Consider the following 27,924-nt stretch of genomic DNA (forward strand, 5'->3'; position numbering starts at 1 on the left):
TAGCTTAGCCCAAAACATGAAACGCGGAAAATGCGAATGGTTACTTAGAATAAGGAGATGTAAATCAACGGTGTGTTTGATCAAGTGGGCCACGACATTTTGATTCTTTTTTCACTGATTTTCATTTTTGTTTTCTAGGTGGTCAGCTCTACTTCATTAAAATTAAGATACGATGCCATCCTACCCGAGTGTTTGAATGGAGAATTGGTCCATTATGAAATTTATCTATTCAAAATGAAATATCATAAAAAATTATTATCAAAACTCTTCGTGGACCATCCTGATGATTCCTGGTTAAGATTAAATCAATCACAACAGATCAACACCACAGACACTGAAGTGGTATTCGAAAACCTTAATGAGAATCGAAGATATCTTACAATCCTCAGAGTTGTCAATCATGTCGGCTATGGCAATTTTTCTCATATTTTGAATAGCACAACGCTCGAAGATGGTAAGTGTTTTCCATAGAGATGGATTTCGTAAAACAAAACTTTCAAATTTAAGTATAATACAGTAACAAATTTATGCAAGCTGTAAACCTGGCAAGCAAAACGAGGGTTTTTCCAGAAAATGTTTACATCAAAGGAAGTCACTATCTTTTAAGTAAAGCTTGAAAACGTGACAGGCGAGCATGTCGAAAATTCTCTCTCGAAATAGTAAGAAATCACAAGGAACTTTAAATTCAGGAATTTTTTTCGAATGGAGGTCGCGATGAAAGAAATGCCGAGCTTTCAAAAACATTTCAATTTTCAAAACGAATCGTCAAATCAAAATAGCCCCGGCGTTACATCAGTTGATTGTTCGGTATATGTAAAAATATTTTCTTTCAGCGCCGTCTACTGCACCCGAATACGAGATCTCTGTCATTGGCAACGTGTTCGCTGTCATCGAATTATGGATACCACAAAAAGATCAAAATGGTATCATCACTGCGTACAGAATTCTTTTCAACGATACTGATAGTATGTTTATTTTATTTCTTCTGAACTTTTCCTTGAGATTCGTTTTGCATTTTTTTTCAAAGAACCTCTTAGAAATCCTCTACGCAAAATTGATAATGTGAAATGGTACTCTCTAAAAAAGTAACTTTTCTTAAATTGTTGAATAACAATATGCTATTGCCAATTTCTATTCTTCTTGCGTCAGAAAACCATACAAGACGACTCAGAGTCGAAAATTTCGCAAAGTATTTGATTAGTAGGGGCCACTATGTCGCGTAAAAGCTTCTCGTGTGCAGCAGCTTTTGCAAAAAATAATTACTGTATCATATGCATATTGTAATAATCATGCATGGTTTTATCATTGTTTTTCTGCTGGACTACATAATTATTCAACAGGGTGGCCTCTTTGAAAAAAGGTCTATTACTGTAGGTTGGGCTAATGTCAACATCCCTCTTCTAATTTCAACATCCTTCTTTAATGATAGGAATAATTGGAAGGTCAGAATCGCTGATGGAAACTATTTTTCTTTACTTAGCAATCAGAGAAGAAAATACCTTTTGTCTATAAGTGATCCCAACCTTCCTATTATTCCTATCTCTAAAGAAGGGTGTCGGAATTAGAAGAGGGATCAGGGCCCACGCCATAAATTTGAAAGTGGGGGGCCAATAAATATAGAGTCTAAGGAGGCGCAACCATGGTTGCTTTACTTTTCAAAAAAGTGGGGGGGGGCATGGCCCCTCTCTTCCCCCCCCCCCCCCCGGTGGCGTGGGCCCTTGGGATGTCGACATTAGACCAAGTTACGGTACCAGAACCAATCGATATCCAGTCAATTGATTTGTTATCGATGTGTCACTGATAGAAAATGAATCAATTGTTTTGAGTGGGAGTCTGGCACTGTGTAAAAAAGTTTGTCTTTTGAGTTATATATCTGATCAATCAAAACTCAAATCCATTGTACAGTATTCAATCAAACTTGACAGTTACATCAAAATGCCAAAAATATTTTGTTCAACCACCTTCACTTCAAGATAGGCCACCATAGAATGAACTTCCATATATAGAATGAACTTTTATAGGATGAACCATATTCATGTGGCTTTCAGCCTTGCACTCCATCGCAGAGGCTAATCAATTTTAATGACTTTTTTGACTAATGACCAAGTTAAAAATTTTTAACTTATTTATATTTGAGTATTAAAAAGGCATGCATTCAAATAATAAAGGTTTAAAATTGTTCTCTGGGCTAGTTAGTAAAATTTCTCAAATAGGCTCTGTGATGGAGTGCAAGGCTGAAAGCCACATGAATATGGTTCATCCTATTTCATTCTATGGTCGCCTATCTTGAAGTGAAGGTGGTTGAACAAAATGTTTTTGGCATATTGATGTAGCTGCTTGATACAAATTTTACAGTAAGATTTTCATATAGACTTCGACAACAGTCTCGCCGTTTTCCCTCGCATCCATTTGGGTTGACCGGGTGAAGGCTCGTACACTTTCCAAGTGAACCGCCGTGAGTGGGAATCTTAAACTTTGACGCCTGCGTAGCAATCAAGGTAAATTTTTCCAATCGATGACTAATCGATAAGAAATCGATGGATTGGATATAGTTTGATTTCGATAATTGATAGACAATCGATAATCAAGATTTTACGGGAAGCGCGATTGGCTATCAATTGTAATTGTGATCGATTTTCCATCGATTTATTCTAAAGATGTTTGATTGATCACAATTGACAGCCAATTGAGTCCAATCGATTAAAAAACTAATCTATTATCAGTTAGAATAGTCTAGCGATTATCGAAATCAATCGAAATACAATCAATCGGTTGGTTATCAATTAGTCATCGATTGACATTGAGCCTGGAAAATGACATTGGGCGCGATATGATTAACACATCGCGCGCGCACGCCTACCTAGCTAGCAAAAGGTAACTTCTATCACTTATAGATTGACAGCCCCTGCTATAAATTCTTCTGTGAAATAGTAAGTAAATGATAATCTGTCTTACAACACAACTTAATCAAATATCAACAAATAATTCTACTTGTAAAAATGAAGATCATACCTGTCTGTGTTGTCTGTATTATTTTTTGTTGTTGTGTGTAGTGATGTTTAATGAGCAACTCTAATTGTAAGATTCCTATCACTTTATTGGTGCATTTACTAACTACACAAACATAAAATACTATGCTAAAAGAAATATAAACCTCTTTAAGTACTCTAAAAACATCAAAAACATGATAAAAATACAAAAATCCAGAGCAAGTCTGACACCCGGGGGTGGGGGGGGGTACTAGGGTTGGTAAACGGGGGGTATCGGGGTCTGACAGCATGATCGAATCCGCCATTTAAAAAAACGAGCAATGTTTACGAATGCTTGGTTCCACCTACCTAGCACTTGCGGACTGGAATCATTAAATTTTATTTTAGCGAGTGAGTCCATAATTTAGAATCTTCGAGAATGTTCTAGAATTTCAACTACTTTCGTTTTCTAATTTTTTTTCCGAGGACACCGCAGAAAGCCTATTGCAATACTTTCGCTCTGCGAAATTAACAAGGGGGTGGACGAACCTTTTTTAGTCAAAAAAAATTATTGAAAATGTGTGGTTACCCCCTGGAAAATGGTAAAATTTCCAAAAATACCCTTGGAAAAGTTCTTTTAATACCTTTTAAGTGAGGGTGAACGAACTAAAATCAGTCCTTTATCCCCTGGAAATTTTAGAATAACTTTTTACCCCATTGGAAAAATGAAAAAAGACCCCCTTAAATTTTTCTCGCATTACCCTCTGGAAAAGTTCGTCCACCCCTCTGTATGGATATAAAATGGAATGGCCCAATGCTCAATATTTTTCATAATAACATAACATCGATTCTCTTATTCTGTAGGAACAGTGACACAGCCGTTAGATGAAGAAGGGGTGTACCACCTTTCGTTCGAAGGGCTGACCCCCGTCACACAGTATAACCTTTCCATCAGCTTCTTGACGGAAGTCGGTGAAGGTCCTATGGTTAATATTTCCATAATGACCACAGCTGGAAGTAAGTCAAAGAATCTTTTACACGGCCCTGGAAGATGGTAAAATTTCATATTTGCTGAAAAAGGAAGTCTGATTCTGACTGTTTTAAACTCAAAATACATTTTGACGGTAAATTGTTGACTCGTGTTCCGAGTAGGTTCTTCTTATCAAAAGCTGTAATGAAACCATCAATTCTATCATTTCTGTTTTAGCAACGACGCTTAGTTTTAAATTATTGTCAATTCTTTTTTTCAGGGCCTGAAGTTCCACCAAATGAAATTTCATCTCTTCCTTCCAACGACTCCTTAATTTACACATGGGGTGTGCCTTATTTAGAACTAATCTACGGTGCTGCTTTAACGTACAATATTTCACACTGTGGTATTTTGCGGAATGGCTCACAAACTTGTTGGTTTAAGCAAAACCAAAGTATACCAACTATTTGTGAGAAAGTACGAGACCCTCACTCAATTTTCACGAATTGTGCATTGAGAGTGGATGGTCTGTTACCTTCTACTTTCTATACTGTCAATATTTCTCATTGTGGCATAGAAGGTTGTACTAACTGGACCAGTTTTCAATCGAGTACTTCAGAAATGGGTAAGGCTTACGGTCAATATAGTTTGCACTCTACTGTAGTGACTCGGGAAAATCCCTCTAGAGTTTTGGCGGGAATTTGGTTTGATTCAGTTGTAGCCTAAAAATGCTGTGCACCGAGAAACACTTGTAAATTCATAACAAGTCCCCTAAAAAGTCGATAGCGTATTTTATTGAAGAGTAAAATTTGTTTCCGCTCATCTTTCTTGCAGCACTCTTCAAACACGTTCAAGCACAATGTTGTCCTATAACTGTTGATATTCCTGTCAACTTTTTTTAGTATTTTTAGATACAGATTAAAAATTTGAAATCCCTTCTTTCTTTAAGCTCCATCCGGGCAGGTTCCTGGTGTAACGGTTTTCGGGTTAACCGAATCCATCAACGCTTCTTGGTCTCTCATGGAGATCATGAAAAGACGCGGTGTCATCATTTCGTACAATATCTCCGCACGGTTCATCACACCTCTATGGTGGCCCGTCAATGAAAGTGCTGTTCCACAAACATTGTATTTCAACTCTTCAACGTTAAGCTGTTTACTGTATGGTTTACAAAACGACTCACTTTATAATGTCTCGGTCACTGCTCTTACAAGTGTGGGCTCTGGTCCTTGGAGTGAGCCGGTACAAATTCGCACTCTCCAAAATGGTAATAAACATCTGTAAAGTATAGCTTGAAACGTATTTCAAAATAAACTAGTCGACTAGCCTCGAAATGACCATGTTAGCGATAAAGGATTCACCTTATTTTATGAAATGTGACGTCACTGAATTGCTGTATTTCCTCAAGATATGAAAAGCCCAAACCATCTATCAGCGTCAAATTTGCTTTTCCACCATATGCTATATCTGCTAATACCAAAAATCCCCCAGACTATAGCAGCGTTTCTAGAACGAAAATCTTTCCGCAAAAAATTGCTGTACTGGCTCTAGATTTTAACATAGACGGGGCTATTTTGTTTGTTTTTTTTTATGATGAGGAAACCACTAACTGAAATTTGCTGTTTTCTCAATATTACCAATTGTTATTTCAGTTCCAACTGCCGCGCCTATCAATGTTTCTGCAGATGGCATTCGAACTGAAATTTCCGTCGATTGGTTACCCATTGACCGATTCTATCACCAAGGCATTCTTCTTGGCTATAATATTAGTTTCCAAGCTAGAGAACCATTCCCTGATCGAGGTGGTCGGTTACAAGGCTATGATTTATCATTTCTACCTAACATCTCACACGTGGTGTATGGATTGAATCCTTTTACCACGTATGATATCCGAGTTTCTGGGTTCACTGAGATTGGATCAGGATTACGGAGTGAAGCGATTAATGCAACTACGGACCCTTTCAGTATGTGATTTTTTCATATGAAATCATTGTAAATAATTTCCTTAGCTCTTAAGACCTTAATGGTTATTGAAAATCTATTTTGTTTGAATTTTTCTAGTTGATGGAAATTGGACGGAGTGGACACAGTGGGGGAATTGTGAAGTCAGTTGTGGTTTAGGTGTGTCGTCAAGACAACGCTGGTGTATCAACCCACCTCCGGAGAATGGAGGAGCTCGATGCGTGAACGGATCGAAAGAATCCAGAAAATGCAATGATTTCCCTTGTGATGGTAAGAAAAATACGAGAACAAATCACGTTGAAAAAAAATGGTTTTAAGATCCATTTATTGTTTAAGTAAGTCTGTGACCACAGTCGGAGACGACCCGAATGCTCTTCTTTCGATAGCTAGCTACCCGAAGGTAGGGGAGGGCGCCACTCTTTCTCCCTGAATTGCTCTACTTACCCTTGATCCGTTTCTTAATTGCCGAGCATCAAGCAGAGAGGCATCAAGTACAATTTTGGAAATCTTTTGTATGACCCGACTGGGGGTTGAACCAACAACCTGGCGCACCGTAGCCGGATGCTCTACCACTGCACTACGGTCACTTTTAAGTGATGGTATATTATACAATGTCAATTACCTTCTTTTATTGTTTATAGGTTTTTACTTAGGTAAACCAGGCGAATCTTGCGATAAAACATGCATCGATTTAAGTTCAGAGTTTCTTTGTAACCCTTTAATGGAACTCGACAACTCGACGTCACAATTCCTGGAAGCTCTAGACGCGTATAACTACAGAGAAAAGAATGCAAATGTGTCCTGTATATCCAATTCTGGAACTGACAAATACACATTACTCGAAGACCCACAATTTAATCCTTTAAATGAAGTTTGTATTGGCTTTCGTAATCTACCGAACATAACAGACTGTTCGGCGTTGCCAAGTGAAAATAACAACAGAAGATTATGTCAGTGCCTGGATGAAAGTAAGTCAGATATGTCCGGTTTTAATTTTTTAACCCATGGAAATATGGCAGAACGCTCTTTTTAGAACCCCTAAAAATTCTGCTTGAAAATGTTCGTCCACCCTCCTGTATGGATGTTTTATATATATAAAATGGAATGGCTTAATGGGAAGTAAATGTTAGTATTTTTGATATTTTGAATAACAGAAAATGTTGGATACGGTGAATGGACATCATGGAGTTTATGCGAAGTCTCTTGTGGTGGAGGTCGTGCAAGACGTTCTCGCGCATGCTCCATACCTTTCGGTGGTTGTTCGGGCCCTTCAATGCAAGTCGGTGACTGCAACACTGACCCTTGTCCTAGTGAGTATTATATTCAAATTACAGATTTTAGGCTCTGTCTACACTTTATGAAAAAGTAGCATGTGACGTTTGATGGTTCTTTACCTGACCTAATCCAATATGCAGTTTAAAGGAAACGGTTTGTTTGGTTGTATGTCGTTTTTTTTGTCGTTATTTCTCGTTGTTTGTCGTTATTTCTCAATGGGTATTGGGTCATTATCAGTTAGGGTCAGGATTGAACTCAAGAGTCACAATATTTAGGGGCACTCGTACCCAGTAACTAAACCTTAAACCTCGTATTTTCTTTGTTCTTTCATTTTTTTTTTTTATGGTATGGTTTGATTTTGGAGCTTACACTCTCAGGTATCAATGCATTGTAATCCTTACCCTACCACTCTAAATTTCCTTAACTCGAACAAATTTGTGTTCCCCGCGTGCGTGTTTTTGTTATAGAGACTTTTCTATATTCTCATTATGAATTCACTTTCTTACTTTTAGTCTATGGCAATTGGGGTCAATGGGGAGAATACAGTGAATGTACAAAGACGTGTGGTTTTGGGGTGGAAAGGAGAATAAGAAAATGCGATTCTCCCAAACCACAATTCGGCGGAGAAGAATGTCCTGGCACCGATGTTGATGAAATTGAAGGATGCAATCCAATGCCATGTCCAGGTTTAATTTATACTTTCATCTTGAACAAATTTAAGTACTACCTAGTAGTCGAGGGGTTTGGGGAGAGAGTGCGTGAATTTTTCTGACGGAGTTCCTGGATTCGATTGTTTAAGCAATGTGGTTGAAAGAAAGACTGCTGTTTGATATGAAAATGTGAACTTACTGAAAAATAAGTATGATGTCTCAATTGCATGGTTAACATCTATATACCTTTATTTTTCACATACAGTACACGGCCAGTGGGGATCGTGGGGCGAGTTTGAAGAATGTCTAAAGCCCTGTGGTAACCAATCACTTCGCATTTCAAGAAGATATTGTGATAGTCCAAAACCTCTGTTTGACGGATTGGATTGTGTGGGGAATAACACAAAAAGCGAAAAGTGTGACTTTGGAAACATCACATGCGCAGGTAAGGTCTTTGATTCTGCGACTCTGAGAAGAGTTTCAGCAAACAGTTGGAGCTTCAAACCCAGTCCCTTAAATGGTTTACATGGACATTCTTAGTGTTCTGTGACTTTGAAGTTGACAACGTTTTAATTTATTATTCATTTTCGTCAACATGAAAAATATGAGCAATCTGATTGGCTAAAGGCTCGGAAAATATGACGAACAAGCCGTATATATATAAAAGTTGCGAAGCGATCCAGAGCCTCCTCGATTCGCAAGTTGCAAGCAAAAAATTTAAGACATACAAACACTGTATATTCAATGGCATTTGTGAAGTTTTACTTAATACATTCGCTGCAGTCTTTCCGAATATCCTATCATTCGCAAAAATTTTATAGTCCCTCTCTATAAAAATGACATCTGTAGATTCTCTCATTGATGAAAAATGAAGCTTCAACCGTTCTATTTTTCATCTTCTAGAATAAATAGCAAAAAGTTTAAAGAAACAACAATATAAGAAAAGTAAGATGAAAACACTACAGTAACACATTCAGGGCATTTTGAATTTAAAAAAATAAAAAACAAACTGTACCCTTATAATCATAAAGGTGAGTCCAGTCAAAACACAGATTTGATCTGTAGCGTCACGCTTCACCTTCACAAAAAATTTCATAATTAAAAAAAGTCATTTTGCATTATCATAATATACTAATAATGTTAAAAAAAGGAAAAAACTTTCAAAACAGGACAAAGCAATTTCATATTCATGATTTCCAACAGATTACAAGGAGGGAAAACCCCCCCTCGCTTATTAGATTTTGAGATTTCTTCCAACCCCCCTGCACCCTGCTTATTCCAAACCCCCCGACTAACCGAGAGTATTAGACAAACGTGGAAGAAAATTTCCAAATTGACAGCTTTCCACATTTAAAACACAATTATATACCATGAGATGGGGTAACTTGCATCAGTGGAGGCTAACATGCATAGCCCTCAAATAAATGACCTGACTGGTCATTAAAACCACTGACCTTTATATAACCCTGGACAAAGTTTCTCAATCTCAGCCAAGCAAAATCTTTGATCGGAGTTTTTTGAAAATTGGTACCCTAATGTCGGCACTACTCGATAGCGGTGTAAATACATCGAGAGCGCTAGGTCTAGTTTTCCTCAAATTCTTTTGATGATGTAGCGGCGTTAGACGTTAATTTTTAGCATTGCAATGGCTTCTCCTTGGGTACCAATTCTAAAAAAACTCCAATCAAAGATGGCAGATATTGCTTGGTCCAGGGATATATAAAGGTCAGTGATTAAAACACAAAGTTAAATCAAAACAAAAATGGTAGAATAGAGCTGTGAGCGGAGCTGCGTAGTTGTATTTTAATGACCAGCCAGGTCATTAATTTGAGGGCTATGCATGTTAGCCTCCACTGATGCAAGTTACCCAATCTCACGGTATCAAGTTCAAAACAGAATTTATTTCCACATTTGTAAGGTATGCGAACAAAAAGGAGAAAAGAGACTGTTTTAATCTAACGTTTCCAGTCCACCTAAAAAGGACGACAAATATCTACTAAAAAGCACCAAAAAAAGAACAACAAACCCTAACTAATCAAAGAACAACATATTTTGCCATCCACAACCCTGACCGAAAGTGACTGTAACACCCCTACAGATTCATTCATCATTTTTTGTAACAGGAATTAACTACATATGGTTTAAAAGAACGCAAAATTATGCATGCGAATAAGTCTCTATTTGGGTGAGCTGGAAAGATTAGATGAACTAACTCATAAGCAACAAAGGTTTTTCAAAGTTTTTATAGTTGACGACAAAAGGCATGCCAAAGAAGGTTCAAAAGTTCACGGCAAAATTTTCAAGTATGTTGACAACAAAACTTTTCCACATTCAAAAAATGCACAAAGAACATTTCAAAGTAAGTTCTGCAGAAGCTGGGTTCTGGGTTCACCTCGATTCAGCTGGTTTACCAGATGAGTTCATCTCGGTTCCATCCCCCGGTTCACCTTTTTCTAATTTACTTGCCAGTTAAGTCAATGTTGTAGAAGAAGAAGAACTCAGTGAAATCCAATTATCAATCAGTCCATTTTGCTCCAAGGTTGAGTTAAAACTAACCTAAGTCAGTGAAAGTTATAAAATTGTCCTGTTTTCGCAATCAAGAAATTGAATCTCTCAACCATCAAAATGGAAACAAATTTAGATTCCCTAGTAATGCATTTTCAAAATGAGTTTCAATATTGAGGTTGGGAACTAGTTTTCTTGAAGTGTTTGATGCCTGATCATAGCAAAATATTTTTAGTGAGACAATCAAATATTCAGATATGTTGATAATTGTTTTACTTTTCGTAGCTATTGTGCAAGATGGACAATTTGCAGAATCATACAAGTCTTGAAGCAACTGTCCATGTGGGGCATTAACTACTTTAATGGGATAAATTAATTTCGCGGGGATTAAATTTCGCGGTTAAGCTCAACCGCAAAATTTTAAGATTTCGCGGGGATTAATTTTCGCGGATGGCACTATTGGGGGGCATTATTTTCTCGATTTTGTGACTTTTACCGTCAAATAATGCATATTATTATATACCCGTAGGCAAAAACAGCCATTGAATAATTCCTGATATACCACGGTATTATACCACAGTAGAATTTTTTTTTCAAACTTTTTTTCGAAACTTGATTTTTTGTCACTTTTATTTTGTTGCTATTAAAGAGAGACAATAAAAGAGTTCAATTGTGAATTTCGTGAACAATTGAATGACTTTAAATCATTAAAATTAAAAGCAATTAAAAAGACAAAAACATTCGAATGTTCGATTTGTGTAAGAGTTTTGTGTGAATCTCTCTACAAATAGAAACTTATAATTTGTTTTCGTCTTTGGGCATATAATAAAACATATATTCAAGATGAGAGAAATATAGAAATAGTGGATATTTAGGACTGTTCTGTTTTAGTCGGACGTCAAATTTTTTATTTAAAAAGTGTCGGTCTGTCGGTGTTGATATTTCTTAATCAGATCAGATAGTTACAGACAGACAGACAGGATGCTGGCAAATTTAACTCTTGTGTCAAGAAAAATTTCTCTCAAGTGAAAAGAAAACTATGACTATAAAGGGGGGGGGGTTTCAGGGGGTACCCGATTCCGCAATTCCGTCAATTTTTTCCCCAATTTCCGTCAAACCGTCTTAAATTGAACCAAAATTCCGTCACCGAAAATTCCTTTGAAATTCAATATTTTTGTCAAAAATTCCGCAAATTTTGAATATCTTTTACCAATTCCGAAATTCCGCAAATTTTTTTGCTAAATTCCGTTTTTCCGCACTAAAATTGTCTAATTTTCCGTCTCCGTCAGAGAACCCAATTTCCGTAATTCCGTCTAAATTTTCGCCAAATTCCGCCACTCCGTCCGAAAAAAGGGCCGATTCCGCTCCTCCGCCAACCATGAAACCCCCCCCCTATAAAAGGTGGAGTGCAATTTCCTTCCCACTGCTAAAAGTGAGGAAAAAGTCAACAAATATATACTTCCCTGTTGGTGTGCACAAAGTTATGTGTTGTGTTTTGTTGAATCCAAAATGTTATGGTGGATGAAACTAATTATATGATTTTTCCAAATGATAATCGCCACAGCAGAGCAATAAATTCACTAAACTGGTAGCTAGTTGGTAGAGCTTTCCAGAAGCTTCCAGGTCGATAAAATTCTTCCAGTAAATATTCTTCAAATAAAAAATTCCCAAAATGGTTTCGATAAATAAAAATAAAAAGATCGAAACTATAACAACGAAAATATCAACCAATCAGTTGTCTGATAGTACGAAAATATCAACCAATCAGCTGTCTCATAGGTGAAGGAAGAGATACAAAATATACGGAAACGACGAAATGTCTCTTTTGGAAAAAAGCCCTAACTCAGACATTTTCGGTGCCGTAAAGATCAACTTTATTAACGAAACCATCTACCAAACCGAGATTGATACCTATATTTGAACGAGAAACACAACCTTGAACGAAATACTTATCTACATTTAACAGATGGGAACTAAATTTTCATTTTTCCTTCTGCGCTTCCCTGGTATATAGAGTTTAAAGGTACGCACACACTATAGCAAAACTGCTTCGCTCATGTATATTCGCTTCGCAAAAATCTGAATTCGAAAAATATATCCCATATTGTACTATGTACCATGTGATAACTGTTACTTATCTAGAAATTCCACTGAATTTGGTATTACGTTTCGTGGATGAAGAATGGCACTTCATGATGTATCGTCCCCAGGACCCTCGCATTGTTGATCTCAGAAGAAGAATTATGGAAAACGTACGTAAACCTCTATATTTCTGAAAGTTTGTCTCAATTTGATCTGCACCGGAGACTAAGAAGGTTGCAACTTTTTCATAGAATTCGATTAGCATAGTGGTTTTGAGCTTGTTGAAAATATACTAAGGAGTGGCATATTATCAAATAGAGAAAAATCTAAAAGTTTGGAAAATGAAGATAAAAAAGAACTCGTTGTTGCCACCGTTTCTTTCACTTTAAAGTGAAATTCTTGCGATTTTGACTTTTTCCCTGACTATTTAGTAATACTCAGACCATGTTCGCACGGGCAACGGCTCCGGTTCGTTCCGAAACAAAATGACGCCGTTCTATTGGTTGAAAGTGACCTATTGAATGTTACCATAGAATGGCTTCATTTCGTTTCGGAGCGAATCGAAACCGTAGCGTGTGAACGTGGTCTCATTTTTTGTTTTTGATATTTCTCAGGTGATGGCGTTTTACAGAGACAATAATATCGATACTGCTTTTGATTTGAATAATCTTCGAATCGATTTCCACGGTCAATGGTAAGTTTGTTTTATGCTTTTGGTTTAATAACTATGGACTGAATATTTTCAACAAATGTGAAACTCAGGTGCTGTCAGGGCTGCTAATTTGATTTTTGGGGGTATTCAAACTTACAAGATATTTCATCTGTCAAATATTACAAAGAGAACATTCATTCCGACATCATTCATGATTCTTTTCATTACCACTCAGGCTTATTTTCATTTCATTTCATGTTTTCAGGAAAGGAAGTGTAGTGATGAATTTCACAATCATTTACCCTGAGAATCCGTTCGTGGAAGTTTTCATGATGCAATCTGAACTGGAGTCTGGCTCCTTAAAAAACCTGTCACTTGTCCCACAAAATATTACAAGCAAGAAATGTAATAATCCTTTTTCTTCTCCTCACAACCACCGTCTTTTCTCCACCATGATCAAAGATTTTCATTTATGAAAAATCTTGAATTCCGGGGAAACCTGGTGAAATTTACTTTCTGATAAATGGCAATAAGAAATCCCTTAATCTGAGAAAAAACTGCAAAATCCGCCTTGAAAATTCTGAGACTACCAAGAAAGCCCCAAAATAATCCCAGTATCGTTCAATCTCGTGTATGGAGTTTTCTCAAAAAGGGTGTCTCAAAGGGACGAGAGGGAGTTTTTACAAGCTCTTATTTGATTTGGTTGGTCGTTAACCAGTGATAAAACAATTTTGTTATTTTTTCTTATTATTTTCCCATTATTAAAGTATCTTATAAAAACTCCACCTCATGTCTGGTCTCAAAGAACAAATAAATATTAAAAAAAATTGCTTCAAACCTTTTTTCCATTCTATTGCAGTACCACTGGCACCAGCCAACATCTCCTTATCATCACCACAACCCTTCATTATTAACCTTTCATGGAAAGAAAACCCTAGTAATAATTACACAGAGCCTAAGAATGACCCTTTCTACTTATATTACGTCTTCTATGCGCAAATACACGACGAAGCAAACTACAAGATCAACAAATGGATTAATTTCGGAAGTAAAAATACGTCAGTACAGTTACGTGATTTGGAATCAGGTAGTTTATATGCTGTTCGTATCCTGGCTTCAACTATCAAGACGATGGGTTTGAGCACGGAAACTCAAGTCATCCAAGTATATGAAGGACGTAAGTATTGTACTTACTCAGCTATGCAATCATGGTCGAAATATTTTGAGATTTTAGTGTATTTTAACGTTTTTCAGAATTTAAAGTTCGGGCCGGAATTGCTAATTTAGCACTTCTACTTTCTTTAATGGAATATTTCAATTTTGGAGGGGTTCAGTGGCTTCTAGGCTATATTCCAAGCCTTATTGGAGCAAATTTGAGCTTTTGAATCTTGAGATCCTAAGGTCCTAAAGTTTTAAGTTTAAACTCAGAGTTAAAAACTCTACTTTCCAACTATAGTTTAACGCGTTTAAAAATAATTTGAGGTGTTTAAAATTAATGTTTTTTATTTTAGTAGTTGAATATCACAAGCTTTCTTACTTATTGTACTTATAAAGCTAAACTCTTGATTTTCTTTCTTTCCATAGCACCAAAATCGAAGCCTCAAAACACAACTCATCAATTCATGGATCCACGTCAAATTTTCATCAGTTGGGACCACATTCCGAAATCGGAGGTACCGGGAAAGTTGAGAGGTTACCGTATTATGTACAGAATATACCAAACCAATGAGAATGTGACACTTGAAGTATCTGGTAATATCAATCAGAAGTTCATCCCTGGCTTGAAACCCTACACATGGTACTGGTTTGAAATATGGGGATTTACTAGAGGAGGTCCGGGTCCCGTTCACGTCTTTATGGACCAAACTCCGATGGCTCGTAAGTCTCAAAATGACCATTATTCTTATTTTTCTAATTGAAGAATTAGAATTACACAGCTGTCGATACATGTTGTACGTACATTATTTATTAACCTTTGTTAACTGAAATAAAAATATCCATCCCACTATAATTTTGAATAAAATCTTAGTTATAGTGGCATTTGGTAAAGGAATTAAGATTTTCGCCTGGGGAATACGAAACGCGCATCACTTGGGCTTCAAACTGACTCGGTGACGATGAAATGAAAATATTTTATATATTTATAGACTTCACTTTTATCTAGAATACTTCTTCTTTTTTTTCAGCTCCTGAGAGTGAACCAATGAACGTGACCATCCATGAAAAATATTCTATCGATCAACTTTTCATAACATGGAAACCAGTCCTTAAACATCTTCAAAATGGTCCACTAGATGGATACAAGATTGTCTATTATCCGAATCGGATTGGTGGAGAGATAGTCGGGAAACTGGATGATCCGATGGAGCTGACTTTCGATAAATACACCTTCTCTTGGAATATCACTGATCTACAAAGTTACACTGAATATACAGTTGAGATATTCGCCTATAATAAAGTTGGAACGGGTCCCAAAGTTACACTTCTTGCAAGTAAGAGATACTTTTCATCTTCATTTTATAATAATAATAATGTTTTACAGATTTCCAGGCCACCGTGCAAGCACATGGGCCTCTATAAATCGCTCATACATTGGTTTGGTTTATTACAAAGGTTAACTTCAAACAGATATGCAACAATAGTGACAATTTCAATCATACTCAAACATTTTCTCTTTCCAAGCTAGACCGAGGTTTTCTTTAAACTCTTGTATTGTAGATGATTTAAAACTACTTTTTCAGGTAGGCTATTCCACTTTTGAATGCCCCGGTAGTAAAGGGAGTTGCTCTGGGGTCCACGGACACCATCGTTCCCGAAAATTCTTACCAGTTCAGAATTATGTGTTCTCATTGGTCTTATTCGTTGGTTAAATTTCTTAGGAACACACGATTTTTCATAGTGATTTAAATGTTTAAAGATCTCAACCATATCACTTACCGCACGCCTATATTTTAGACTTGGGATTCCAATTCTTTGTTGTCTGCTTTCATAACATAGTCGTCCACATGTTTCAACCGTTTTTGTAGCGCGCCGCTGAACACCTTCTATAAGTTTTTTGTGTTTTTTTAGTTTCGGTGACCAAATGACTTGTGCATATTCTAGGTGGAGCCTGACAAATGTTATGTAAAGTTTACGGAATAATTCAGGAGTGAGATACGTGAAGGTTCTTCTAATTAGACCAGCCATTGAGTTTGCCTTTTTTACTTGGTTTGATATATGTTGGTCGAATAAGAGATTTTGGTCAAAGATAACTCCGAGATCCTTTTCGAATTGTACATGTTTTAGTAAATTTCCTCCGAGTGTGTATTGATGTACATGTTTAATTATATTCGGCTTACCTAACGTTAGTACATGACATTTGTCGGGATGAAATTTTAAAAGCTACGTATCTGACCATTGCTGTAGTCGATCGATGTCCTCCTGGATTATAAGTGCATCTTCAATTGATTCTACTTTATTGAGAAGTTTAGTGTCGTCAGCAAATAGAAAGAGTTGTGATTTAATTGAATCCGGTAAGTCGTTGATGAATAGAACAAAAAGGATAGGCCCTAGGACACTACCTTGGGGTACTCCACTAAGAACTAATTGTTTTTCGGATTCAGCTCCATTTACTTTAACTATCTGAAATCGATCCTTCAGGAAGTATCTGATCCATTCAAGCAACTTATTTCTTATTCCGTAGGCTTCTAATTTGATTAAGAGCCTTTGGTGGGGAACTGAGTCGAATGCCTTTGCAAAGTCAAAGTATACTGCGTCAACAGCTTTACCGTTAGCAATGTCTTCGGTACACACATCTAGATAGTTTAGCAGTTGTGTTACTGTTTGATCGGCGATTGATAAAACGATGTTGCTTGTTAGAAAGCAGTTTCTCTTGCTCTAGATGTGACATAATATGTGTTTTAAGAATCTTTTCCATCATTCGACACACAATGGATGTCAGGCTAATCGGACGGTAGTTTTCAGCTATATTTTTGTTTCCTTTTTTGTAAACAGGTGATACATTAGCATGCTTCCAGTCGTTTGGGAGACAACTTTCGTTGAGAGATTTTGTCATTATAAGGAAAAGCGGTTCTGCAATATATTCAGCGAGCTCCTTGAGCATCCTTGGGTGAAGTTCATCTGGCCCCATGGATTTGTTTGGATTTAACGCCTTGAGCTCCTTTTTAATAGTTTCAGTTAGTATATTTATCTCTACTTCTTTATCCGTCCTGGAATGGAATTCAGGGAGTTGTTCAAGTGGCTCACGTTTAAAGACACTACAGAATTGGCTCTGGAGTATGTTGGCTTTACTTTTGTCATCATATTTGATAGAATTTTCATTCTTAGGGTTTTCGAGGAGAGGATGTATTCCCGTTCTTGCTTTCATTTTGCTGCGTACATATTTCCAGAATCTTTTTGGATTTGTTTTTGATTGTTCGCTGATCTTTTTTTCGAACTCTCTCTTGGAGCGAGTCAGGGCTCTATTAGCGGCGTTGCGCCATCTTACGTACTCCCTTCTACGTCTCTCAGTGTCGTCATTTTGAAGTGAGATGATCCATTTTCTATGCGCCTTACGTACGTTTCTCTTTAATTATCTGACACATTTTTGGATCTCAGGGATGCTTCCCTTTCCTTCTTTGATTTGACAGGTTGTTCTTATTGTGGGTAAGTGGCACATAGAGGTTTCGGAGCTCGATCATTTGTTTTAGGAATAGGTCCCAGCTCTCATTCACATCTAATTCAATCGAATTTTGGATGAATTCGATAGACCAATTGATATGGCTTAGATGAGATCTCATAAACTGGTAGTTGGCTTTGCTGTATTGATATCTATCAAGCTCATTTTTAATTGTGAAATAGCCATAGAATTTAAAGGAGAGGACACTGTGATCACTGAGATGGAGTGGGGCAAGGTATTTTATCTTGGAAATTTGATTTTCTTCCCCTGTAAGGATGAGATCGAGTATTGATGGTTTGTCGGTGCCTCGTCGCCGTGTCGGCTCAAGGACATGTTGGTATAAAAAACAGTCTCTTAAAGCATCAAGGAATTTCTCCTCGTCGCTATCTTCTTCACAAGGTGAGGACCAATGGACCCAATCGATTTTCTTATAGTTAAAGTCACCTATAAGACATATATGAGTGTATTTCGGATTTAGGCAGAGATCTTTTATGAGCTTATTCATGTTCTTGTTATTTTCATCGAAGATATTTGTTTCAGTTTTTGTCGGGCTTCTATAAAGACATCCAAGTAACATGGTGTCTTTGTTCTCCATTGCAATTTCTAACAGACAAGTCTCTTCAAATTCAACTTTCGTTTGTATTTGTAGGATGAGGTGATCAATAGACTTGTGGACTAGAATGATGATTCCTCTCTTTTTTTGTATTCCTATGTTAGTTTTATATGGTGTAGAATAATTCTCAATTGAGTAGTCTTGATCTTTTCTCTCAGAGATCCGTTTGGTGTTGACTTCGGTGATCGCAATTATATGAGGTTATTTTGTTTTTATGACTATGTTTGAATGTTGAATATGTTTCGCATTATTTTGATGATTTGAATACTAACATATTAGTAAATTTTTCATGTTTTCGTCGTTTTGTGTATGGTGCTAAAGGTGGTTTTAAGCCCTGTCGAACTTATCAGGGGATGAGATTTGTAATTGTAATTTCATTGTCAATTAACGAGTGTTGCACTCCTTCGCATGTTTCCGACGTACTTGCTCTATTGTCTTAAATCTACCAGCAGTGCATTGGTTTTCTTTATAAATTCCGACATTTTTCTTTCCATAGGAACATGCAACTGCCCTCGTCACATCTTGACCAACTTCATCGCAGCCGCACCGTATGTTGTCAAAAACACATCAACAATCTATCCAACGTACACTGGAGTTTTCCCTTTCATTCTGCAAAGAATCGTTGACACAATATGTTCTGATTGTATCAACGGTGGTTCGTCATTGCTTTCATATAATGTTTCACTGGACGGTCTCAGCAACGAAAAGGAAAGTATCCTCGATATGAAAAATGGAATAAGTGAGGATGTCCAAGTCACTTTTCCGATGTTTGGCAAATTCGAGATGACCCGACACGCTGGTCAATATCCGTATATCGGTATGGTCAATTCTCAAGGTATTGCGGTATTGAAATACCAACCACGTATTGTTGCTATTGGTTTGTGGAGATTGTTGACAGCTGTCATGGGGGCGTGGCCTGTCATTATGGTGGCTGTGTTGATGTGTACGATCGTCGGTATATTGTTTTGGTTTACAGTAAGTTACAAGTAGAGTTCATTTTACGGTCTAAATATTATACTTTAATGGAATCAAATTTCGCGGGGATTAAATTTATTGTGAATTTCGCGGATTCGGGTGTCATCCGCGAAATTAAGTCTCAATGGAAATTTGGCCTTATCTAGGAAATATCGTTGAGCAAAACTCAAAAAATGGCAAAATTAATTTAAAATTTCGCGGATGAAGTAATTGATAATGAAAAATGTTTTTGTTTGTAAAAGATTTAAAATGATTGTGTAAAATCATGTCTTTCAGGAATTTGATTCAGAACTAGAAGAAGTGAGCAAAGACTCGATGATTCGTGGTGCAATGGGCGGTTTATGGGTGGCTTTCATTACCATGACATCCGTTGGGTAAGCGAGACAAAGATTTTTCATGGTTTATATTTCTCTTTGAGGATTTTTTACTGAATGATATCCACATTATCTTGGCTTCCGACTGCCTTAAGTAATTTCTTTAGAATTTGGAAATAATCCAGTTTAACTTTCCATTTGCCTATGACCTAAACTAGGGGTAGAAACCAATCAAGTAGTCGGACGGCTTGGAAGTAAGTGTGAGTCGTTAGATATAAGTTTGGCATGAATTTATGGCTAATCCTCGAATAAGAAGATTGGGGAAAATTTCTCCCGATAACTACAATATTAGTATAAATAAGCGAGGATCGCCTACAACCATAACTGCAGGGAGGGAGGGAGGTAAAATATTTCATCCTGTCAGCTTTCAGTTAGATTGTCGACTTGAAGAGGGAGATGTAATGGCCATTTTGAACATGACGTCACATGGCTATTAGCAAAGTAGACTCAGTTGGCGGAGGGCGGCCACCCAGCCATTCGAATACTGTATATAGCGCTTATCAAATAAAAGTTAAACCGCAATTTAACCTGTGTTAAATCCAAATTTAACTTTCCATTTGCCTATGACCTAAACTAGGGGTAGAAACCAATCAAGTAGTCGGACGGCTTAGAAGTAAGTGTGAGTCGTTAGACATAAGTTTGGCATGAATTTATGGCTAATCCTCGAATAAGAAGTTTTGGGGAAAATTTCTCCAATGGCCATTTTGAGCATGACGTCACATGGCTATTAGCAAAGTAGACTCAGTTGGCGGCGGGCGGCCACCCAGCCATTCGAATACTGTATATAACGCTTATCAAATAAAAGTTAAACCGCAATTTAACCTGTGTTAAATCCAAATTATCTAAAAAGAAATCTTAATTCCACTCTTGCTCTTTTATCTAAAAAGCCTTTGAGAGTCAAGCATGCAAAAGGGGGACCTTGTACACAATACCATGCTTACTCTTGTAGCTATGGTGATATTACTCCTTCGACCAACAAATCTAAAGCTTTGATGGTGATTTGGGTTTTGGCTGGCTTCATTTTGTTGGGCATCATTTCTTCAGCCATCGCTTCAGGAATGTCTGTTGGTCAAATGAAAGATGGCTTCAAATTGTATGGCGCTAAGGTAGGATTTTTGACTAAAGAGTCTCTCACTTTTTATTTCTGACGTCAGAAATTATAAAATTTGTTTATCTCTTTTCGCTTGTTTTGTTTCGCTTTATTTCGCTATTTTTCCTGGATAAGGCGCTAAAAATCAATTGAAGCTGAAGGAAACGGTTAACAAATACAATAATGACTGGTTTTTTTCGGACTGTACTGAAAATATTGCCCTCGGTCGACGCAACAACCTCGCAAGCTCGGTCGTTAATTAACCTCGGGCAATATTTCTCAGTATAGCCCTCACTAACCGGTCATTATTGTATTAGAACTGCTGTAAAGGCACTAGAGGTATGCATTTATCTTTCAGTTAACTATATGAAGCTTAAATTGATTTGATAAGAAAAAATTGGTTGATTTTGAAACCCTTGATAGACCCTTTTCCTTTATGAATTGACTTTTTTACATTTTTCCTGACTTTGAAAATAGTAGAATTTCCCCTGGTTTGATGTTGAGCTATCTGGGGGTGAGAATTACCAACTCGATTTGCGCGGGGGTAAGAACAGTGAGGCTTTTCAATTGAAGAAAAAATTATGCGACGCAGTCAAAATTATTTTGGGTTGTATTGAGATACGGTGGATAAAAAATTAAGGGGGATTTATACTTATTTGGCTGTTTCTCTTAAAAAGTCCGGATTTTTTGACCGGGTCAGCCTACATGATGTAATTAATAGCCAGGGTCATAAATTTCCAAATTCTACCGGGGTTGGAACATTTCGATAAATTTTGATGGAACCCGCGTTGGGATGTAACGGGATCACTGATAATACATTTCGAGAGAAATAGTTTTGATGAACATAATTTGATGAAATATTCCACTAATCTCCTCTTAGATTGGTGTTATCGAAGGCTCATACGAATATAATGTGGCAGTTCGTAGAAATGGGAAGGTAAACGAAAGCACCACTTATGCTGAATTAGATGAACTTATTGAGGCTGTAGGCGCGGAAGAAGTGGAAATCGGGCTAGTGGATTCCACAGAGCTTTTGGGCAAAGAAAAATATCTGGAAGAGAAATCCATCATGATAACCCGAATTTTGAATTACAATACTGGTTATGGGTTTGTTTTATCCGGAGATCTTATCCGCCTGGAATCGGATTTCCGTGCATACATCACCGGCAATCAAGCATACTTGATTTGGTATATCGAGAAAGTACTTGGCAGACTTAATGTAAGTGGAGCTTTAATCTGCTCATTTTCAAACCTTTCCCCGACATTCTAACTGTTAAATTATTTAGCTTTTAAAAGCCTTTTGTAAGGCCTTTCATCGGCTGAGACTGAGACCTATTCTGCAATAAACGGAATTTTGTACCACAGTCTCTTTAACTCGAATATCTCCTTAACCAGAACAACTTTTCTCATACCTTTAGTAATACCTTATAAACCTTACTCCCATAACTCGTTCAAAATCTCCTTAAATCGAACAAATTTGTGTCAACTCTGTATGTGTTCGATATGGAGACTCAACTGTACTTAGCTACTATAAAGTTTCAACTTCCTCTTCTTAGCCGACCATGATTGAAACATTGGAAGTGTTATTGATGCCCGAAGAAGCATCCACCATTCTCCTTCAATTGTGTGGCATTTGGGCGGTGGCGGTTTTATTGGGCGCCTCATTCTCTTTCATCAGAGAAACATTATGTCAAGGAAAATCAAAAGTTCAACCGAGAGGTAATACGTGTTTTCTGAAGTCCGAAAAAAATGAGTTTGAAAGAAGAGAGACACTTCTGTGTCACAGACCCGCTGGATCCCCAGACCCCCAAAATTTCGTACCCGGTGGAAAAAAAAACTGGATTTCAACCCTACTGGGAAATTCACTTTGATTTCATCCCCACTCAAAATTCAATGTTTAAAAAATTGCACTCCAAAACCATCCCCACTGGATTTTTTAACCTTGGAACAATAAAATTTCTATCCCCATTGGGATTTCAATAGGAATATTTATCCCCATTGAGGAAAAAGCCCCACCGGGGCTGTGAGACAGGGGTGTAAAGAGGTTCATGAAACACTAATATAAAGAGTGCTGAGTGTCGAGTGCTTATAGTCTGTTTATTGTTTGAATGGTTTTCATTTGATAGGAACCCCTGAACAAAGATATGCTGATGTCAATACAAGCCTTACAAAAGAAGTGTCTTCCTTCCACCAGAAATTTACTGGCTCTGTTGAAGAAATTTCCAATCGACAAGACGATGAAAAGATTGAATTAGATCGATTACAACGCTGTTATAAATCCTGGAAATATCGAGATAATTTTCATAACATTTTCAAACTAGAAGCGGACTTAGAATTACACCGCACGAAGAAAAAAGAACGCGCGGCCGAACTGAAAACTAAGAAAGCAACAATGTACCAGAGAGAATTGGACTTCAAAAAGAGACTGCACTATAATTGAAAAAGCTCTGGATTGAAATAAAGACTGTCAAGTCTGGTAAAGATTGTATAAAAATGATGCAGCAATCACTGCAGCAATAATACACGATAGTAGCTAAATATATTTATACAAAAAATTTCTTCTTATTAAATAACTATTAATCATATACTACTTGCAACCGAAAGTTAATATATTAAGGATATCCTAACAGACTCTAATCTAGTGTCGTACTACTTAATTGTCCGTCTTATTTATCCAACAGCAGACAACAGACAAGGGGAACACTTTCTATTCCATCCAAGATCTACAATAACAAAATTTTGCGAGTTTTGGATATTTAAACTTGATGCAAGTGGGTTGTTTACCATACAAGTTTGTTCGGCTCATTTCCCCATTAACAATCAGTTCGTCATTATGTTTTCGTGTGACCCTAACATCAAATGTCGCGTTGCTAGGTGACACTTGTAGCATGATATTAAAAAGATCTGCATCTTCACCTGGGACTTTCCCCATCTCAAGGCTGATAATTTTTTTCAGTTCCAGCTTAGCGCATATAGGTATAGCTTCTTTATATGACTCAATAATGTTGTTAATTTTATCGACCACGGCATTTCCAATTTTGTGTGCAATTTTCGTGTTAGATGGCACAGCTTTCTTGTTTGTGCACACGCAATAACCTTTAGGAATGCCCGTTTGATTGCATGTCCGAGTCAGTGGATTTATTTTGGTAAAAAGTGACTGTCCGTAGAGAAGGTTGACCGGTTTTTGTGGATACAATAAAATGTGTTGTAACGTTGCATGTACATCAAAATGGGATGTCAGAACCTCCGTATTAGCTTTCATATTTAAATACAAGTCTTTGTGTCGGCGTTTAAAACCAGGGGGTAATATAATGGAATAGAAAGGTAAGAATTCTTCCATTCTGCCTTGTTTTGTGTTTCGGAAATCTCCCGTCACAACATTTCTGGAACCGTGGTCACCAAAAAGAAATAAGATGGTGTTTCGCCGACGCTTCTCATCTGCATAGAATTTGACCAAGTCTAAAAAATTTCATATAGAATGCACTAGTTAATGAGTAATCGTAGTAATCTGAAGGCTTTATAAACCGAACAAGGTCTTTTTAGTCTAGGAAAAGGTTTTTAAATATGATTTTGAATGAAAAGTAACAGTTCAAAAATTAATACAAAGTTACACAAAACACAAGTGTGGCAACCTGACATTTACATGGAATTCTTTGAAAATATCTTACTTAGAATTTCATCTTCAATCATATGCAGGTTATTCATATCATGATGAGCTTGATTGAACATCGTCACCGAAAACTTCAAAGATCCTTCACAAGTCTTCGTAAAAACCTCTTGAATTCGCTTTAAGTCTTGACTTTCGCAGACACAAGGTTCTTTTCCACATCCATTGTTATCCCTATGGGCGGCAATCCAATACGGGCGTGTATACCAATCAGTTGGGGCGTCTTTAAAGCCATTCATTCGATACTGAAATGTACCGCCCGTTACACCGTCTTCGTTTAACATGGTCGAGTAGCCAGCGTCAGAAAATTTCTTAAACAAAAGGTTTGGTATTTCGTCGCATGATTTATTGTTCGGACGTTGCCATGGATTCTCCTTGGTTTCAGAATAATGGTAGCCTAAAAAAGGAAAGTAAATATAATATGGTAATGGATAGAGAAAGATTCTTCAGGTTTTTGTCATCACCATCGACGTTTTTCAATTGTAAAAATAGGACAGTGCAGGCTCTAGGGAATATAATTCCGAGTTTTCACAGTTTTTAATATATAGTTGGAATAATATATAGTTGGTATTGATTAGTATTTGATTATAACTATGTCAGACCAACGTTAAATAAATTGGAAAATAAAAAAATAAAATAATCTGAGGCTTATAAATACAACTCACCAGCTAGTGTGGCCATCATTTGGCTCGTTGTTCCATCGCCATGGATACCATGTTTCTTGAAAAGCATCACGTCTTCGTTGTCATGCAACAAGCGCATTAAACGTGGCATCTGACGGTATAAGTTACTTCTCGATTGTGCGTCTAACATAACCATAGCAACGTTGTATTTCAATCCCGTGGATTGTCTTTTGATCTTTTTCCGTGAACGGCAAACCTTTTGGGGATTGGAAATGAATGAATGAAACTCTTTGACGACTTGTATAGAAGTTTGATTTGAGTGTTTTACTAATAATAATAAACTGACAAAGTCTTCGGTCAGTGGTTTCAAAACAAATTTCTCATCGGTAGAATTCAACTCAATCGGGTCTGTAAAATGTACATGGAAATCGTCATTTAAGACATTAGAATATTTATATTGATGATGTATAATGATATCATCAGAAGGGAGTGTCCGATAATCAATCCGTCCGTCCGCAAACTTTTTTCGACCTCTTTTTATATATTGAGCTCTTGCTGCAATAACTGCTCCCTTTGGATTTTCAACAATTAAAGAACTTCCTTCGATTTTACCATATTTCTTGGTGGAGCACTCCTCTTTTTTATTGAATGTCCATGCCTTCAGAGCATTCGGATGGAATGGGTCAAACACAGGTGGTTGACAGGCCACTGTCAGATTTTTATTAGATCCCTCTCGCATGCGGCTAGCTTCCTCTTCATCATTTTTGAACAAAGTTTGCTGATATTCTTTTATCAAAACTTCCCTGTCTTTTTTCCAAGCTTCTTCATTTGTTGTATTCATAAGATTCAGTTTTTGAACTTCAATAATTTCTTGAAGAAATTTACGACAATCTTCTTTTATCGCTTTCGTAATCTCTGGTGAAATAAATTTACCTTTCTTTTGTGTCCTTTTAGAAGTCTCAACTCGCTTACCCCCTTTTTTTTGACCCTTTTTCATTTTCATTGTCGGCGACTTCTTTTGCTTAGGTTTGACCCGTTTTTCTCCAACAGAAGATTTTCCACTTATTGAAAATCTTCTTTTCTCATCACTCGGAATCATAGATTTCCGAAGTATCTCCTTGGAATTGCTCTTTTGAAATGTAAGTTCCATCTTCGAATCTCCATAGTCATCAACTTTAGATGGTCTTCGAAAAATGGCGAACTCCATAGAAACAGTTTGACCTCCTTGCAAACATCGAATCAGAATGTAAAATATTACAAACAAAACCAGGATCACAAAGAGCATTTGCTTTTGTTTCTTCATGTTGAATTGATCTATTGGTAAAAGATGATAAAATTTACTAATTTATTTAAGGCTGTTTAAAAGAAAATGCCAATCTTCCGTCGACTACACGTTTTTTTTTATTAGAACCCAGTTTTTTTAGAACATTGAGGCTGAAATTCGTCGAAAAATTAAGAACATCATAAGAACATGCCCAGCCTCAGTTTGGAAAGAAATGACAAGAAACTACAATTTTTTCCTCTTTTCAAGCAGTTTTAACCGAACTTAGGGATGGGTTTTCTACAAGAAAAAGTCAAATATTGTCCAAATTTTACCAATTTTAAGTGCTCTTTATTTTGCATGAGAGTAGTGAAGTTACCGTATATTGCACTTAAAAAAAACTTTTGTTGGAGGATGATGAGCAGAAGACTATCTTGCTTTGACGAAAGGTTTGCCTCAAATAATTTTAAAGGTACACTTTTTAATAAGAACTAGTAAAATTTTGCTGAGGCTCGACCTCTGTTCTTAAATTTTGGCACTTTGAGCTCAATTTGTTCTTATCCTGTTGTTGTTGTTGTTGTACCCAATTTTTACTACCTTATCGGCCCTTTTTACGCCGGCCCTTTTTGGCGTTATTTTTTGGACTCGTGGCTAAAAGGGCCGATGTTAAAAAGGCCGGGCGTAAAAAGTGCCAAAATTTTGCAATTTTTATCTAAAAGCGCGTTAATTTTTGACCCTTTTTTCCTCAACTCAAAGGATTTTTGGCATGATTAAAGGATGAAAACTATCCATTTTTTACTCTATTCATGATGTGCACCACTGCAATGTCTTCTGACATTACATCACGGACCCAACAGCTGATTGGTTGTAAGTGACGTAAAATCAGTCAATACGTCACTTTCAACCAATCAGCTGTCGGGTTCCGTGGAAGACATTGCAATGGTGCATATCATGAATATCCAAAACTTCACGAAAATCAATGATTTTCAATGGAATTTTCAACAGTTTAATACTGAAAGATGACATTTTAATGTAAATTTTAATTAATACTTACTGTTTTGAAGCCTGAATAGTGATTTTTCAAGTTTTGGCGTTATTTACCGCCTTAATCGGCGTAAGCCCACAATTAGGCTGTGGCGTTAAATTAGGGCCGATAAGGAACTTTGACCTGACTTTGATTGCTTGAAATTGAGTAATTACATGCTTAACATTGTTCTTGAATTGCTCTTATAAAATTTTTAAAACCTGATTCAAATTAACGAATAACCAAAAAGATACAGCACGGATTGACGACTGGTTGGAGGGAAAATGAAAATATTCTTCTTTTACTCCCACAATTTCAAATGTTCAGATTCATGAATATAGTTATAACCCAAAAGAAAAGGTACATGGAAAAAATACGCTTTTGGTTAAAAAATACTTACAACAAAAAAACGATGTTTTCCGTAGAAGAACAAGCCACTAAACCGAAGAAGATAATTAAAAGCAACTAGTAGTTAAATGATGAGAAGCAAAACTTTTAATTACACTCTTAATGTACTTCCGTAGTGTTTTTCCTCTCTTCTTTCATTAGTAATTAAATTACATTATGCCGACACT

At 36.8% G+C, this 27,924-nt stretch overlaps 2 protein-coding genes across 2 annotated transcripts; one reads left to right on the forward strand and one right to left on the reverse strand.

The window, feature by feature from the left end:
* Positions 1-234: 234 nt before the first annotated feature.
* LOC136799091 (uncharacterized) lies at positions 235-23,423 on the forward strand. Its single transcript, XM_067055778.1, has 23 exons — positions 235-454; positions 834-965; positions 3,834-3,986; positions 4,220-4,564; positions 4,889-5,206; positions 5,592-5,903; positions 6,001-6,171; positions 6,543-6,869; positions 7,056-7,211; positions 7,689-7,862; positions 8,092-8,271; positions 12,474-12,583; positions 13,028-13,107; positions 13,331-13,470; positions 13,925-14,242; positions 14,650-14,943; positions 15,252-15,557; positions 18,832-19,310; positions 19,587-19,684; positions 20,634-20,790; positions 21,655-21,993; positions 22,331-22,493; positions 22,901-23,423. Exons 1-23 carry the CDS (start codon positions 235-237, stop codon positions 23,212-23,214), a joined length of 5,286 nt encoding a protein of 1,761 aa, XP_066911879.1. The 3' UTR covers positions 23,215-23,423.
* On the reverse strand, positions 23,313-27,817 carry LOC136798859 (uncharacterized). Its single transcript, XM_067055532.1, has 4 exons — positions 27,750-27,817; positions 25,107-26,378; positions 24,443-24,838; positions 23,313-24,233 (listed from the first exon to the last, which is right to left on the reverse strand). The coding sequence occupies exons 2-4, from the start codon at positions 26,365-26,367 to the stop codon at positions 23,482-23,484; spliced, it is 2,409 nt and encodes an 802-aa protein (XP_066911633.1). The 5' UTR covers positions 26,368-26,378; positions 27,750-27,817; the 3' UTR covers positions 23,313-23,481.
* Between the last annotated feature and the right edge of the window lie 107 nt (positions 27,818-27,924).

The sequence above is a fragment of the Clytia hemisphaerica genome, unplaced genomic scaffold (assembly GCF_902728285.1).
Source record: "Clytia hemisphaerica strain Z4C2 unplaced genomic scaffold, Clytia hemisphaerica genome assembly, whole genome shotgun sequence".
NCBI lineage: Eukaryota > Metazoa > Cnidaria > Hydrozoa > Leptothecata > Clytiidae > Clytia > Clytia hemisphaerica.